This window comes from Emys orbicularis, chromosome 1 (assembly GCF_028017835.1).
Source record: "Emys orbicularis isolate rEmyOrb1 chromosome 1, rEmyOrb1.hap1, whole genome shotgun sequence".
Classification (NCBI taxonomy): Eukaryota; Metazoa; Chordata; order Testudines; family Emydidae; genus Emys; species Emys orbicularis.
Window position 1 is genome coordinate 224079296 of NC_088683.1, and position 15909 is coordinate 224095204.

Below are 15909 nucleotides of genomic sequence, written 5' to 3' on the forward strand. Positions count from 1 at the left end.
CATCTTGCAAGCCAGTGCTGGATCAGACTGTGAGCACAGAGCCTGGAGGATGAAGACCGCAGGCAGCCTGAAGAAGGTAAGAGCAGAGAGGAGAGAGTCCCAGGAGTCCCAACAGGAAAAGGAGAGGGATGCACCAGGACATAATGGGGCTTCTCAGGAAGCAAACACAGATGCTGCAGGCTCCCTATATCTATATCAATATTCCATGTGGCATCTGGGGTTTCTGCACTATCCCTACCACTCCACATTAAAGACAATCACAGCTTCCCCTAAACTGACCTGTGAAAGCCACGGTTGGTGTATGTGTAGCTGAAATGGACATGAATGTTCTTTCCTCTTCATAAGCTCTGCTCTCTTAATTTATTAAACTTTATTACGTTTTTAATGTATTTGTTTTAAAATTGCACAGGTTATTTTGCACTGATTTTAATACAGAATAAAATTACATTATTTGGAACTCATTCAGCTTTATTGGGTCAAAACATATACCAATGAGTGCTCAGCAGTTCTGAGAGTAACCATGTCACATAACTCAGAGGATCATTCACAAACAAAATTAAGAGGTGCATTGACTATGTTATATTCCTACATGTCCAGCGATCACTAAATGATTCCTACTAGGCCACAAAAGAGGAGGGCCAGGGAGAGCCACTACAACACCACACACTTCTCTGGCTCATTGTTAAAATGGTCTTTCAGAGCCGCCCAGAGCTATATAGCTCCATGTTGAGCTCTTCTAATAGTCCTTGTATCTGGCTGTTCAAATTCAGCAGACAGCTGCTTCACCTCCGCCCTCCACTCCAGCGGAAACTTTTCCCCGCTTTGCTTCACAGATATTATGCAGGACACAGCAGGCAGCTATAAACCATTCGGGTATTTTTCTCACTGAGATCCATTCTGGAGAATAAACAATCCCAGCAGCCCTTCAAATGACCAAAAGCACATTCAACTGTCATTCTGCACCTGCTGAGCCTGTAGTTGAATTGTTGCTTGGTGCTGGCAAGGTGGTTTCATGAGCCAGGGATATGCTGCCTCCTCTGGGATCACTACTGGCATTTCAGCGTTCCCAATGCTAATCCGCCAGTCAGGAAAGAAAGTCCCTGCTTGTAGCTTTCTGCACATCCTGTGTTCTTAAAGATGTGAGTGTTATGCACCTTCCCTGACTACCTAACATTGATGTTGGTGACGCATCCCCAGTGATCCAACAATGATGTGTAACTATAGAAAAGTAGCCCTTTCTGGTGATGTACTCAGTGGCAAGGTGGTCTGTGCCAAAATAGGGATGTGTGTGCCGTCTATCACTCCTCTGCAGTTTGGGAACCCCACTGCTGCAAATCCATCCACTATGTCCTGCACATTGTCCAGAATCACAGTCCTGCATAGCAGGAGGTGATAAATAGCCCTGCATGCTTGCATGACAATGGTCCCCGCTGTGGATTTCCCACCTCCAAACTGATTTACCATTGACCGGCAGCAATCCAGAGTTGCAAATTTGCCTAGTGCTATCGCCACTCGCTTCTCCACTCTCAGTGCAGCTCTCATTTTGGTGTCCCTGCACAGGAGGGCTGGGGCAAGCTCGGCACACAGATCCAGGAATGTGGCTTTGAGAACCTGAAAGTTCTGCAGCCACTGCTCATCATCCCACACCTGCATTACAATGCGATCCCACCACTCAGTGCTTGTTTCTCAGGCCCAGAAGTGGTGCTCCACCATGTGCAGCTGCTCCATGAATGCCAGCCACAACCTTGAAATGGCTCTTCCTATGTTCCACAGCACTCTGTCCTCCAAGAAATTGTTATGTTGCCCACTCATTCAGTTCTTCTTGCAGCTCTGCAAACGCTCCAGGATCGTGTGCCCTGTGCTTGCAATGCTCATGACAATAGTGCAGAGCTGTGCAGGCTCCATGCTTCTGTCAGAGATGGCAGATAGCAAGGAGGGCTGTGCGGGTTTGTGGGATTTTGAAAAAAAGGCACAAAAATTATGGGATACAGATAACATTGTGGGATGGAGATAGTTGCAAACTCAGAAGTTGACCCCATATTCCCAGTCACCCTACACGACTCGTTTCAGTCCCATCATGCATTGCCAAAACTTCCAAAAACACAGTGCGCTGGACAGGGTCAAGTTGCACCATGGGATACCTAACCATGGTGCACTGCACTCTGCATCGACTCAAGCACTTCTGGTGAGTACGTGCACTGCCGACACAAGGTGCCAAGTATGCATGCGCACAAGCAAAGTACTAACTCCGGCAACTGTATGCCAACGTCACTTGAGTCGACATATGTAGCCCTGGCCTAAGAGATATACTCTCTCAAAGAAAGGTGCTGCCTGAGATAGATGAAAAAATTCAATGACACCACATCCCATTCAAATAGGAACCCATTCATCTATCAAGGCTCACTGGTACTGCTTTGCTCTAGGCTATAGAATGTTTGAGAAGGTGTTAAATGGTGTCTACACAAGTGCTAAGGGGACTTCCCTGTCATTTTAAGATAACTCAGCTGAAAAAAAGTGCCTTTACTTTCTTGTGTAGACAGGGCTGTAGACGTAAGTGGAAATACTTTGAATCTACCCCAATGTGACTGGGAGCAAAATTTAGGATTTGGGTCAAAGGAGCTAGGTGAAGTTTATCAGGATTGCTTCACTTTCTCTCTCAGTAGTTGTCCCCCTTCCATTCCATGATCCAAACACCATCCTGGCTGCAAGCAGTAAGGAGTGACCATGCTGTCATCTCGCCCTTCCCCCTCCCCAGGGGCGAGAGGCAGTAAAGCCAGCATCATGGCAACCAGTTTCATCAAGGCCAGGAACCCATTGTCAGGCCTTCAACGAAGGCTGATTGGTTAGCAGCACTTGGCAAAGGACTGATTCACTCTGCCTCTTTACTACTGCAGGGAGTGAGATGTGCTGGACAGCACCGTGTCTCATTGTATTCATTTCTGGTCAGTATATTCAAAAGCTGCAAAGATTTTTTCTTTAAGCCTAGGACATTATTAGATTGGGACACCAGGGGCTTGAGTTTTTTCTCATGTGACACCTGTAACTCAGTTGGAACAGCACTGAAGTCAGTCGAATGACACCAGTGCATTATTTAGTGCAACTGGAAAACAGCTAACACTCCCCATAACACTTCCCTTTACACAGGACGCACTCCAGATGGGTGCTGAGCATCCACAATTCCCCACAGGTGTTAAAGGGAGCTGCAGCTCTCCTCAGAAGTTTGCTGACTGACTATCTGTGGTTTCTCCATTGGGAGGTAACGGCTAGCCTTGTTTTCTGGTCTGTGAGGCAGCAGCAAAACTGTTTGCCATGGATAGGAAGCACGTAGTAATTAGTTTACAGTGTTTGAATGTTTTTGCACCAAACACCAATTTGTGAAACTCCTGCTTTTGCTGGTTTTACAGCATATGAGATAGCCTGACCTTTCGGCAGGGAATGTTCACCTTGATTCAATAAAACAAAAACTGTCTTTCCTGCCCCATAACTCCTTGTGTGTCAAAATATAACAATGGACAAAGGCTTTACTAAGCTTCAGAAACTGGAAGTTATGTACATTTCAAGCCATTGGGAGGCCCCTGAGTTTCAGACTTGGTTGATCCAAGCCAGACCGGTTAAACTAGTCAGTTATGTTCCCCTGCTGCACAGGAATTTACTTAGAAGGTTGCCTGAGTGCATCTGCCACTGTAGTCTTCTGAATCCCTGGCTCAGAATTTCACACTCTATTTGATCTCATTAGGCAATTTTCCTGACATTCAGCCTGAGTTTTCCTCTTCCCATTAAACACCATGAACAATTCCACTTCCTCCTTGGGCTTTAGTAGAGCAGTGTGAAATGCCTGTTCCTAACCTGAATTCAGTCTGGTCTCACTTATTGTTCTTTATTTGTACTGCAAATATTTTGTGCTTGAAAGTCCCAGTCACTGATCCCTTAGGCACTGTGTACACGTATGAAAAAGAAAGAACCATTGGAACAAACCTGATCTGGTTTTCATCAAAATTTTATTTTTAAACATTGGACTCATCAAGCAGCATTTATAGCTTACCAGAGCATCTTATCTGTGTAGCCTTTGTCTCCCCAATCCCCCTAGTATCATCACTGAACACATTTTGTGTAAGATTAGAGGTAAGATCCTTCGGGCAAGGGCCTTGCTTTTTATTTGTTCTATACAGCCTAATGCACAGTTTTGCCACTGCATAAATGATTAATAAATGTAGGTACATTTTATAAAAAACCATCAGCTTTTGCTTTCAAACACAGTCGTTGCCGCAGTCTACAAAGGCGGGATTCCCAGTTGTCCTGGAGTTTGACAAAAATATCAGTGAGCAGGCCCACAGTCATATGCGGCGTACAGTCTGGTTTATGCAGGACAGAACTAAAACATAATTCCATCTTTCATTCACCATTCTGTTTCATGCAGTTGTCTGCATCATTGTAAGTTTGCAGAACAACCACTGGGAACAGGTCAAGCAGCAGCCTAGAAAGGGTTAAGGGATCCCTTTTTATCAAATGGCTGTGCAGGGTGTGTAAGGAAGCTGAAGATAGAAACACAGGTAAGTCCTGGCTGTGGATTGTGTCCAGTATTTTCTGTTGAGTTGTTTATCCTTTGTTATACATGATAAACCATGATCTGATGAAAGGACCTTACTTAACAAGGACTTGGCCAGGGCATTTGCTTCCCTTTCCTGGCTGGTGAAACAGCATAGCAGCCTACAGTTACTCACTGTGTACATGACTAGGAGATTAAGTGTGAGTAATGAATAAGTGAGGGAATCCACAGACAACAGCTGTAAACAATACCATGAAATCCAGACGCTGTGCTTTTAGAGGAAATATTTCAGCTGTCTTGTGTTCCAGAAGAGTCAGGAAATGCTATGCCAGACCAAAGTGGTGGCCCATCTAACTTCTGCTCCTCTCTCTCTGACAGCGGCTAGTACTACATGCTTCAGGAGCAGAAACTACACACTAGACAACTGTGGAATAAACTGCCCAAAGAGGAAGTTTCCTTCTAACCCCATCAGTTAGTCTTATGTCCTGACATACGAGGGTTCCCATCCCGTGTTAAAGCAAACATTTCAGTCCTGTGGATGTTCTCATTATCTACATAAATATCTCTGCTTTTTCTGAACCCTAAGAACCTTGTGTCTGAGCGCTTCATAATGGGTACAGCAAAATGTTGTGCAATGGGCAGTAGGAAAAGATTATTTACTTTCTCAATTCATTGCTCTGACTGTAGTAACGGCTTCCACAGTTTTCAGTTTTAAATCCTTACTCCAAACACACTGATGATTCCAATCTGGAACTGGTCACCATTGCAACATCCGGGCAGAGGTCATCTGTGTTGTGAAGAGCCACGCACTGACTTGTACGTTCTTAAGGTTCCTGGGTAATTTAGCTGAGAGTGTGTCCACACCTGAAATGCTACAGTGGGAGAGCTGCTGTAGTGCTTCCCTGTAGACGCTACCTATGCCGACGGGAGGAGTTCTCCTGTTGGCACAGGTAATCCACCTGCCCCAGAGCTGGTAGCTAATTCCATGGAAGAATTCTTCCATCAACCTAGCGCTGTCTACACTGGGACTTAACTTGGCTTAACTATGTTGTTCAGGAGTGTGGATTTTTAATACCCCTGAGGGATGTAGCTGGGTCAATATCATTTTCTAGACCAACCCTGAGTCTGCAGACCCTCAGACCCTGCGATCCTCCAGTAGGAAGAAATAAGGCATGTTTTCTTTTGCCAGCCCTAACATCCTGGCTCACTGCCTTCACACACTCTAGAACTACCCTCTTTCTAATGCTGTGCCAGTTCAGTGGTAGGGGATAATCCGATGCTGGACTATGTGTAACCACACTGACATGATTTAAGATGTGCTCACTATTGGGTTATGTTGTATGTTGAAAAAAATAATAAGAAAATGCAGTTTGTCAAGATGGCGGCCTTTATTCACCAAACTGCTCAGCTTAGCAGTCCTCTATCATTGACTAGCAGTCAAATTTTATTAGCAGCAAGGGCCTTTTGTTAACACTCTTAGGGAATGGCTACATGTGAGTTAGGAGGTGTGGTTCCCAGCTTGCGCAGACAAACCCGCGCTCAAGCTAGCACCTAAAACTAGCAGTGTGTCTGCAGCAGGATGAGCTAGCCAGCGAGGGACGTTCCCAGGGGCCGGGCAGGATTGCACTAGCTTAAGTGGCCACCCATGTCATCCTGCACACTCTGCTTCTTTTAGGTGCTAGCATGACGACATCTACATGAGCTGGGAATCACACCTCCCAGCTTAAATGTAGATGTACCCTGAAAACCCTCACGCTTGACTCCCACATCCCTCCAAGTCACACGTTCAATGTCACTTTCGTGTCATTTTTGTCTTATCTTTTGACAAGAATAACATAAATAGCAGAATGTTAGTGAGAGCGGCTTTCCCCTCCAGCTCTAGTTCCCTCAGGCCAGCTGGACTGAGCCTCACTCAGTCCCCCACTACAGCCAGCACACAAAGCACCCACTTCCCCTTGCCCTGTGTCAAGGCTGCCCCTCTTCTAGCCTATGTTTAGGATACTCAACTTGACAGCTGAGCCTTGACCACAGAAGCCGCGTTACAGGCCCTCCAAGACAATGATGTGAATAAGAGTACTAGACAAGAGATGAAGATTGAGAGCCCTTCTAGTAAAAGGTACATGACATGTCATACAATACCCAGTGTGCAGGAACATCACCTCCAGATTCATAGACTCATAGACTCATAGACTTTAAGGTCAGAAGGGACCAATATGGTCATCTAGTCTGACCTCCCGCATGATGCAGGCCACAAAAGCTGACCCACCCACAACAGATCTTCCAGCCTGCGACCCCTGCCCTATGCTGCGGAGGAAGGCGAAAAACCTCCAGGGCCTCTGCCAATCTACCCTGGAGGAAAATTCCTTCCCGACCCCAAATATGGCGATCAGCAGAACCCCGAGCATACAGGCAAGATTCTACAGCCGGACCCTCATTTTACCCGCGATGGCACGTTAATGCCTAATTGACTAAAATCACGTTATCCCTTCAAACCATTCCCTCCATAAACTTATCAAGCCTAATCTTGAAGCCAGAAAGGTCTTTCGCCCCCACCGTTTCCCTCGGAAGGCTGTTCCAAAATTTCACCCCTCTGACGGTTAGAAACCTTCTTCTAATTTCAAGCCTAAACTTCCCCACGGCCAGTTTATATCCATTCGTTCTCGTGTCCACATTACTACTGAGCTGAAATAATTCCTCTCCCTCCTTGGTATTAATCCCTTTGATATATTTAAAGAGAGCAATCATATCCCCCCTCAGCCTTCTTTTGGTTAGGCTAAACAAACCGAGCTCCTCGAGTCTCCTTTCATAGGAAAGGTTTTCCATTCCTCGGATCATCCTAGTGGCCCTTCTCTGTACCCGTTCCAGTTTGAGTTCATCCTTTTTAAACATAGGAGACCAGAACTGCACACAGTACTCCAAATGAGGTCTCACCAGCGCCTTGTATAACGGAAGCAGCACCTCCCTGTCCCTACTAGAAATACCTCGCCTAACGCATCCCAAAATCGCATTAGCTTTTTTCACAGCCACGTCACATTGCCGACTCATAGTCATCCTGCGATCAACCAGGACTCCGAGGTCCTTCTCCTCCTCCGTCACTTCCAACCTATGAGTCCCTAACTTATAACTAAAATTCTTATTAGTCATCCCTAAATGCATCACCTTACATTTCTCACTATTAAATCTCATCCTATTATTGTTACTCCAATTTACAAGGTCATCCAAGTCTCCCTGCAGAATATCCCGATCCTTCTCCGAATTGGCAATACCTCCCAACTTTGTGTCATCCGCAAACTTTATCAGCCCACTCCTACATTCGGTTCCGAGGTCAGTAACGAATAGATTGAATAAAATCGGACCCAAAACCGAACCTTGAGGAACCCCACTGGTGACCTCCGTCCAACCCGACAGTTCACCTTTCAGTACTACCCGCTGCAGTCTCCCCTTTAACCAGTTCTTTATCCACCTCTGGAATTTCATATTGATCCCCATCTTTTCCAATTTAACCAATAATTCCTCGTGCGGCACAGTATCAAACGCTTTACTAAAATCGAGGTAAATTAGATCCACCGCATTTCCTTTATCTAGAAGGTCTGTTACTTTCTCAAAGAAGGAGATCAAGTTGGTTTGGCACGATCTGCCTTTCTGAGTGGGATTTGGACAACAAAGATATGAAATACATGCACCCCTTCCCTGGATCCATCTCAGGTTTTATAGTGACCCCAGTGCACTGTGGGACAGGAGTTAGTGTTGCCAATCCCAAGCATGCAGAACTCAAGAGTCAGGAAACAAAAACTCATGAGACTGACTTAAAAATCATGGAATTTTAAAAAATAATAAATGGAGGGTTGATTTTATTTGCTTTCTAGTTTTGAAGACTTTAGGATGCATGCGTTTACACTTTCCTCTACAACTATCATGCTAGAAACTTCCTTTTTTTTAATGAAAGGTGAGAGTCTCACAGTCACATGATTCCAGAGACAGGGCAATACGAAAAATGCCAAATATCACAAGAGGCGTGAGACAACCTCAAGAGTTGGAAATAGTGTCTGTACTCCCTTGCCCAAGTCAGCTTTGAGCTAGCTAGCTCAAGTGACAATGGCAGGGAAGCCCTGGAAGCACGGCTGGTGGCTACTCGAGTATGTACCCAGGGTGCTGGGTGGGCAGGACTAGCTTGTGCTACTGCCTGGGCTGCTGTGGCTTCAATGCTATTGTGCTGACATGGTCTAAACCCCATAGTTTTGTACTCACTATCAAAACTCAGGCTTTGTGTACATAGTAACTTGCACTGGTCAAAATGAACTCAGATTTAAAACCACTTTGGTTAAACTGCTGCAAGATACTTGTTTGGAGCCTCTTAACCCATTTTAAAACTGGCTTGTATTAATTAAATCAATTCCTTTCTGACTTAAGCGAAAGCACCACAAACCAGGTTAAATTGTCTTTAAGTGTTTGTCTTTATGCCGGCTCCCAGCCTGGTTGCTAGGCAACCCAGCAAGCTCAGTTGGACCCAATGAGCTCCCTCCATATGGTTTCATTTTGATTGGGCAGAGGAGCATTGCCAAGTCCGCTGTAATTTTTTTTTAGAGCCACGGGCTGCAGGTTTTGGGGCTTGTTTTATTTGGAGGTTGCTTTTTTGTAATAGTGGACTTCCATGCCACTCATACTTCTGCGCTGCTCCTGGCGGCGGTGCTGCCTTCAGAGCTGGACGCCCGGCCAGCAGCCGCCCCTCTCTGGCCGCCCACCCTGTGCTTACTTTGTGCTGGGGCTGAACCCCGCAGGGGCGCTGGAACGGGGGGACCACGGCCCCATCACTTTTTTTCTGCCTTAAGGGGGGTAGGAGGCAGAGAGGAGTAAGTGGCAGGTTGGGGAGCCTCAGGAGGAGAGGCGGAGTGGGCATGGGGCCTCGGGAGAAAAAGTGGGGCGGGGTGGGACCTCGGGGAAGAGGCAGGACCACCGTTCAGGTGCCGGTGGCCCCCACACACTTCTCAGGAGCTTCCAGTACTCCTGAGTCCTGGCAACTCTTTCATTTAAGCACTGCCCCCACACACCTCCCTCTGAAATGGCCTGGGCTAGTTTGGGGCTTGTTCTGAAAGGCAGTGCCACTTTTTTTCCCCTTGTGTTGCCAAGTCTCACATCAGTGGCTGTTCGGTGCATACAGCGGTGCTTAACTTGCTCTCACTACTGCTTAAAGCCTACTCCTGCTCCAACCTCAGCCTGTACCTGTTCCATTCTGGTTTCTGACTCCTGGCTCTGACTTTTGACTACATCCCTTGGCTTACCCATTGGCTTCTGACCTTTGGTTTGACCCCTGGATCTATACTCGATTACTGGAACTGCTAGTACAAACACAGGCAAGATCCTGCTCTATCCACTGGGCAGCTTATAGTGTGTCCACACAGGGCTTTGCACCTCTTTAAATCAAATAATTGTACAATACACTTTTAGTGGAAGCCAGTGCCAATGTATACAATATGGCCTTGTATACACAGTGTATGTGTATACAAGGCCATATTACTTGATGTAAGGAGCTCTCAGTAACCTGGGACACAAGGGGTATGTTTACACTGCCAAAAACAAAAACCCTGCAGCAGCACATCAACTTTGTCAACTGACTCAGGCTGCTATGGTGGGGCTAAGAATAGCTGTAAAGCCATTCCTACTCAGGCTGGAGGTGGGGCTCTGAACCCCCGCGGGGTGTGTGTGCAATGGTTCTGAGAGCTTCAGCTCCAGCCCAAGCAGGAGTGTCTACAATGCTACTTTTATCCCTGTAGTACGAGCCCTGGGAGCCTGAGTCTGTTGACACAGACTTTGAGACTTGCTGCAGTAGGGCTTTTGGGAAGGGAGCGGGGGGTTGGTTTTTTGCAGAGTAGACATACTCCAAGGCCAGGGTTGATGTCCCACCATGCTCCATTCTGACACTCATTAAGAGATAAGGAACTCACTTCTCCTCTCCCATTGTAAAATCTATGGGGGTCGGAGGGCTCTCCAAAAATGTCATGAAGTTGGAGAGATGCAGCTACACGTACCACTCAGGGGAGAGGTCTGTGACCACACAGGCCTTGTCTTCAGTAGAAACAAAGGGATATTTTGAACATATGTAAAACAAATCTAGTGTAGAATCATAGAATATCAAGGTTGGAAGGGACCTCAGGAGGTCATCTAGTCCAACCCGCTGCTCAAAGCAGGACCAATCCCCAGACAGATTTTTTCCCCTGCAGATCCCTAAATGGCCCCTTCAAGGATTGAACTCATAACCCTGGGTTTAATAGGCCAATGCTCAAACCACTGAGCTATCCCTCCCCCCCAAGATAAATTGACAGGGTAAATTGTACTTTTAACATATGTTAAAATCCTGCTGTAGACCAGGCAGATTAACACGTTAGCTAACGTTTTAAAAACACTTTTTTCCTAGTGAAGGCATGGCCTTAGGGGACAGGAAGGAAGTGGCATGACAATACAGACCCCCAAGGACTTACAGGGAGAGCTTAGCACAACCCCATGGGACTTTCCCTCCACGTGCCTCTCTATTCTCAGTCCCCTAGCTGCACAGGAGGAGTCGTGCAACATTAGGAGACTCCCTGTGGCTACACATGTCCCTATTGTCACTGATTAAAAATAAAAAGGAGTTAATGCTGCTTCCAGCAGACTTTTTGATCAGCAGAGCTGCTCCCCAACTGTGATTCCTTCCCACCCCCCAGTCCAGGAAGCCCTGATTGCATTGAGTTTACATGGAAGAGCATACGTGGGCATAGCAAGGAAGAAGCTGCTGCATCATCCTCTTGATGGTTGCTGCACAGATTCTGTGTGACTGTTTACTCCGCTCTTCTTGGGAGGAAGGAAAGGGCATCTGGACCCAGAAACATAGCACCTCTGCCCAGCTCCCCCATCCCAGTCACAGATACACCAAAATAAGGAATACTCTTCTTATAAATGGTCTATAAACTGCAGGTGACAAAGCATTAGCTCTTTTTTCAGGCATTTTTCTGGGTGTCCCAGTCACTGCTGAATCTATTCTCCCCCTCCCCATTCTATTAAATAAAAAGTTAATGTTGCCTCAATTTAGCAGTGGATTTTTCCCACTATCTTGGACAGCCTGGAAACCATCATGCAATAATGCCAGCTGAGAGATGATTAATTGTATTGTAGTCCCCTCCTGAACTTCCTGAGTAAATTTACAAGTGACAGACAACTCATTAAGGGAATCATTAAGAAAGGGATAGATAATAAGACGGAAAATATCATATTGCCTCTATATAAATCCATGGTATGCCCACATCTTGAATACTCATGCAGATGTGGTCACCACATCTCAAAACAGATATACTGGAATTGTAAAAGGTTCCAAAAAGGGCAACAAAAATGATTAGGGGTACGGAACGACTGCCATATCAGGAGAGATTAATAAAACTGGGACCTTTCAGCTTGGAAAAAAGATGACTACGGCGGGATATGATAGTGGTCTATAAAATCATAACTAGTGTGGAGAAAGTAAATAAGGAAGTGTTATTTACTCCTTCTCATAACACAAGAACTAGGGATCACCAAATGAAATTAGTAGGCGGCAGGTTTAAAACAAACAAAAGTATTTTTTAATACAACGCACAGTCAACCTGTGGAACTCCTTGCCAGAGAATGTTGTGAAGTCCAAGACTATAACTGGGTTAAAAAAATAACTAGATAAATTGATGGAGGATAGGTCCATCAGTAATGGCTATTGTAATGGCATGGAGGATAGGTCCATCAGTCAGCTGGGGACTGACTGGCTAAGCAGCAGTTCTGCAGAAAAGGACCTGGGGATTACAGTGGATGAGAAGCTGGATATGAGTCAGCAGTGTGTCCTTGTTACCAAGAAGGCTAATGGCATACTGGGTTGCATTAGTAGGAGCATTGCCAGCAGATCAAGGGAAGTGATTATTCCCCTCTATTTGGCACTGATGAGGCCACATCTGGAGTATTGCATCCAGTTTTGAGCCTCCCACTACAGAAAGGATGTGGACAAATTCAAGAGAGTCCAGCGGAGGGCAACGAAAATGATCAGGGGGCTGGGGCACATGACTTACGAGGTGAGGCTGAAGGAACTGGGGTTATTTAGTCTGCAGAAGAGAAGAGTGAGGGGGGATTTAATAGCAGCCTTCAACTACCTGAAGGGGGGTTCCAAAGAAGATGGAGCTAGGCTGTTCTCAGTGGTGGCAGATGACAGAACAAGGAGCAATGGTCTCAAGTTGCAGTGGGGGAGGCCTAGGTTGGATATTAGGAAACACTATTTTACTAGAAGGGTGGTGAAGCATTGGAATGGGTTACCTAGGGAGGTGGTGGAATCTCCATCCTTAGAGGTTTTTAAGGCCCGGCTTGACAAAGCCCTGGCTGGTATGATATAGTTGGTGTTGGTCCTGCTTTGAGCAGGGGATTGGACTAGATGACCTCCTGAGGTCCCTTCCAACCCTGATCTTCTATGATTCTATGGTGTCCCTAGCCTCTGTTTGCCAGAAGCTGGGAATGAGTGACAGGGAATGGATCACTTGATGATTACCTGTTCTGTTAATTCCCTCTGGGACACCTGGCATTGGCCACTGTCAGAAGACAGGATACTGGGCTAGATGGATCTTTGGTTTGATCCAGTATGGCTGTTCTTATGTAACTCACCATAGTATAAGCACTTGGTCTGGTAATAAATGTCGGCAGGATCAGGTTGTATAGCATCAAAATTACAATATAGCATAGATTATACTTAGCATGGCCATTACATTTCTGGTGAACTACTTTGTACTAAAAAAATTACCTCCAAATATTAATAATTATCACACACTTTAACAGTGGGTCCATTTTTGTTTAGCGTTTTTAGTTACTGGAATCCCTTTCAAACACTAACCCAGCTTTCTCATGTTACAGATCACTAAAATAAAACGGGAAACTAGTGACCGGGTATTTAGATGCACATAGTCTGCAACGAGAAAACAGGGCTTTCAGTCCAGACACGTTTTCAACTAAGAAATCTTCCTGGAAAATCCCCCCCCCCCCTCCCGTGCACGCACACACACACTCAGTTTTTAAAGCAGCAGCAAAACTTACTTCCGATAATTTTGTGAGAGAACGGAGGCTCATTTGCAATGCAGACGGGATCGGTCCCATTCTCCATTTCTTTAGCTTCTGTTAAGCCTTGTCTCCTCGTGCTGTCCCTAAGGGGTTGCTTCCTTTTCAGTGTTCCCACTCCCCAGATGGCTGAGTTACAAAGCACTGCTACTTCGTCTGCGCTTTTCCAGTAAGGCGCTGAGACTTGTTGCCAAATGTAAATTTCCTCCCAGCCACCGTTCGATTGGGTAAATGCTTGACAGTCCGAATAGCCAGCTCTTTCTCTCTCCGTTCAAACACTGCTGCAGAATGAGGCGCCAGTGAAAGTTCCCCCAAGGAAACCACAGGGTGACTGGGTGTCGAAGTCCTGTTGAGCAGTGCCCACACACAATTTACACTCTTGCCTTGTGCATTAGCAACATCCTTCCCGTCGGCAGGGAGGTTTCACACTTGTGTCCGTGTCCCCTCTACTGTTGTGTTATTTATTTGCTAGGTGCTGTTAAAGACATACAGTAAAGATGTCCCTGCTCCACAAGACACATAAAGACAGAGCTCCCTAAGGCATACAGCGTTAATATTTACAGTACAAGTTCCAAACTTCAGAATTTCACTCTCTTCTTCACACACCCCAGCAGCAGGCAGCACCTCCCACACACCACCTGAAATGTCAGCGATAGTCACTTTTGCAAGGCTTTGAGAGAAACAGTTTAAACCTATGAGCAAGAGGCATATGTACTGCACTCCGCATTTACCTCTCTGTGTGAAGTTAGGGGCGGGGGAGACCAATGGATACATTTCGGACCAAACCATGGTCCTATTAAAGTGGAAAACTACCATAGACTTCACCCCTAAAGGAACCAAAAATGGGGAGGAGAAGCAAGTGAAAATTAAACTTTTTACCTCATGTTTAAAAACGATTTAACAGGAGAGCTGGATTTTACTCAACTCTTAAACAAACAACCACACCATTTTGATCCAGTTTTGCAAGTTCTTGCCATATAAACCGAAACTACTTTTTGCATAAAAAGGGAAGGGAAGGGGAGAGAGAGAGTTACATTACAATGAAGGCAGATTTATAAACTTCAAAAAAACAACACAAAATAGCAGAATTTTTCAATTTGATCTCTGTAGCAGGTAGAGCTGGTTGGGAATTTTTGTTGGAAATATTTTCCAAAGGAAAACTCATTTTGCACAAAATTGACATTTTCCACAGGAGAATGTCAATTATGCTGCCATTTTGATTTTCTATTTGGAAAACAAGATGGAAATATTTCCTTTTGGATTGGTTTCACCTGATTCTGAATATTTGGGATTGTTGAAAGCCAGGGCTCTTTGTCTGGAGCCAGTTCAGCATTAAACTGCATTTCCCTAATTGTGACACATTGCTTTATGGAAGCTGTAGTTTGGGCTCATGTTTTCTCCTATGGGCTGAGCTCCCTGGCAAGACTACATTTCTCATGGTGCAATACAGTCTACCCTTTGACTGAGCATGATACATCATAAAAGTCCCATAACTACAGGTGCACGATGGGAGATCAGTGGTGTAGTGGTAAAAAAAAGAAAATGGGTAAACTAGCCTAAAGGAAACTCCATATTCCCTAAATGAGAAGTGGGTCTGCTCTGTTTACCCAAGTTTACCATCAACTACACTACAGTGGGAGATGTAGTCTGGCCAGGGAACCTGGGCCATAGGGGAATCTGAGGTACAACACCCCCAAGGCAATGCATCACAACAGAGAAACATAGTTTAAGGCTGAAATTGACTCAAAAACGAAGCATTTATGGTCTGTTCAACAAACCAACATGAAACATTTTGATTCAGAAATGTCAACATTTTATTTTTTATCAGAAATGCTGAAGTGAAATATTTCAGCCTTTCCCAAATGAAACGTTTTTGGAACTTTTCATTAATAGAAAAATGTTGATACTTCATTTTTTTCATTCTGATTCAGGACAAAAGCAAATGTTGAACATCAGAACTTTCTACAGGATGGAAATTCTGATTTTCCACTCAGCTCTACTAGCACCCCCTTTTCTGGGTATTCATGACCGTGGGATCTTCATCACAGACCTCTAAAACTTGAGCTAAAGGGGTAATTGTCACTAGTAGCAATACTATTTTTTTATCCTCTAGAGAATCAGCTACTAGAAGGGGATGTGGCACACACTTAATCAATGTCTTACACCTTCATGTTAGGAGGCATTTTATCTTGCTCTTTCCAGCAGTAGTTATGCTAGTTGTGTAATAGGATTGTCAGGCAATGCACACAGGAAGGTGGAAGTGAAACCAGACA

The 15909-nt window shown here is 45.3% G+C and overlaps 1 protein-coding gene across 1 annotated transcript in view; it reads right to left on the reverse strand.

Annotated features, from left to right (window-relative positions):
- LOC135895584 (organic solute transporter subunit alpha-like) overlaps positions 1-13682 on the reverse strand; it is a 32210-nt gene extending 18528 nt beyond the window's left edge. Inside the window, exon 1 of the mRNA XM_065423726.1 lies at positions 13616-13682. Within this exon, the coding sequence (XP_065279798.1) occupies positions 13616-13682 (67 nt within the window). The remainder of the gene's footprint in view (positions 1-13615) is intronic.
- Positions 13683-15909: the final 2227 nt, after the last annotated feature.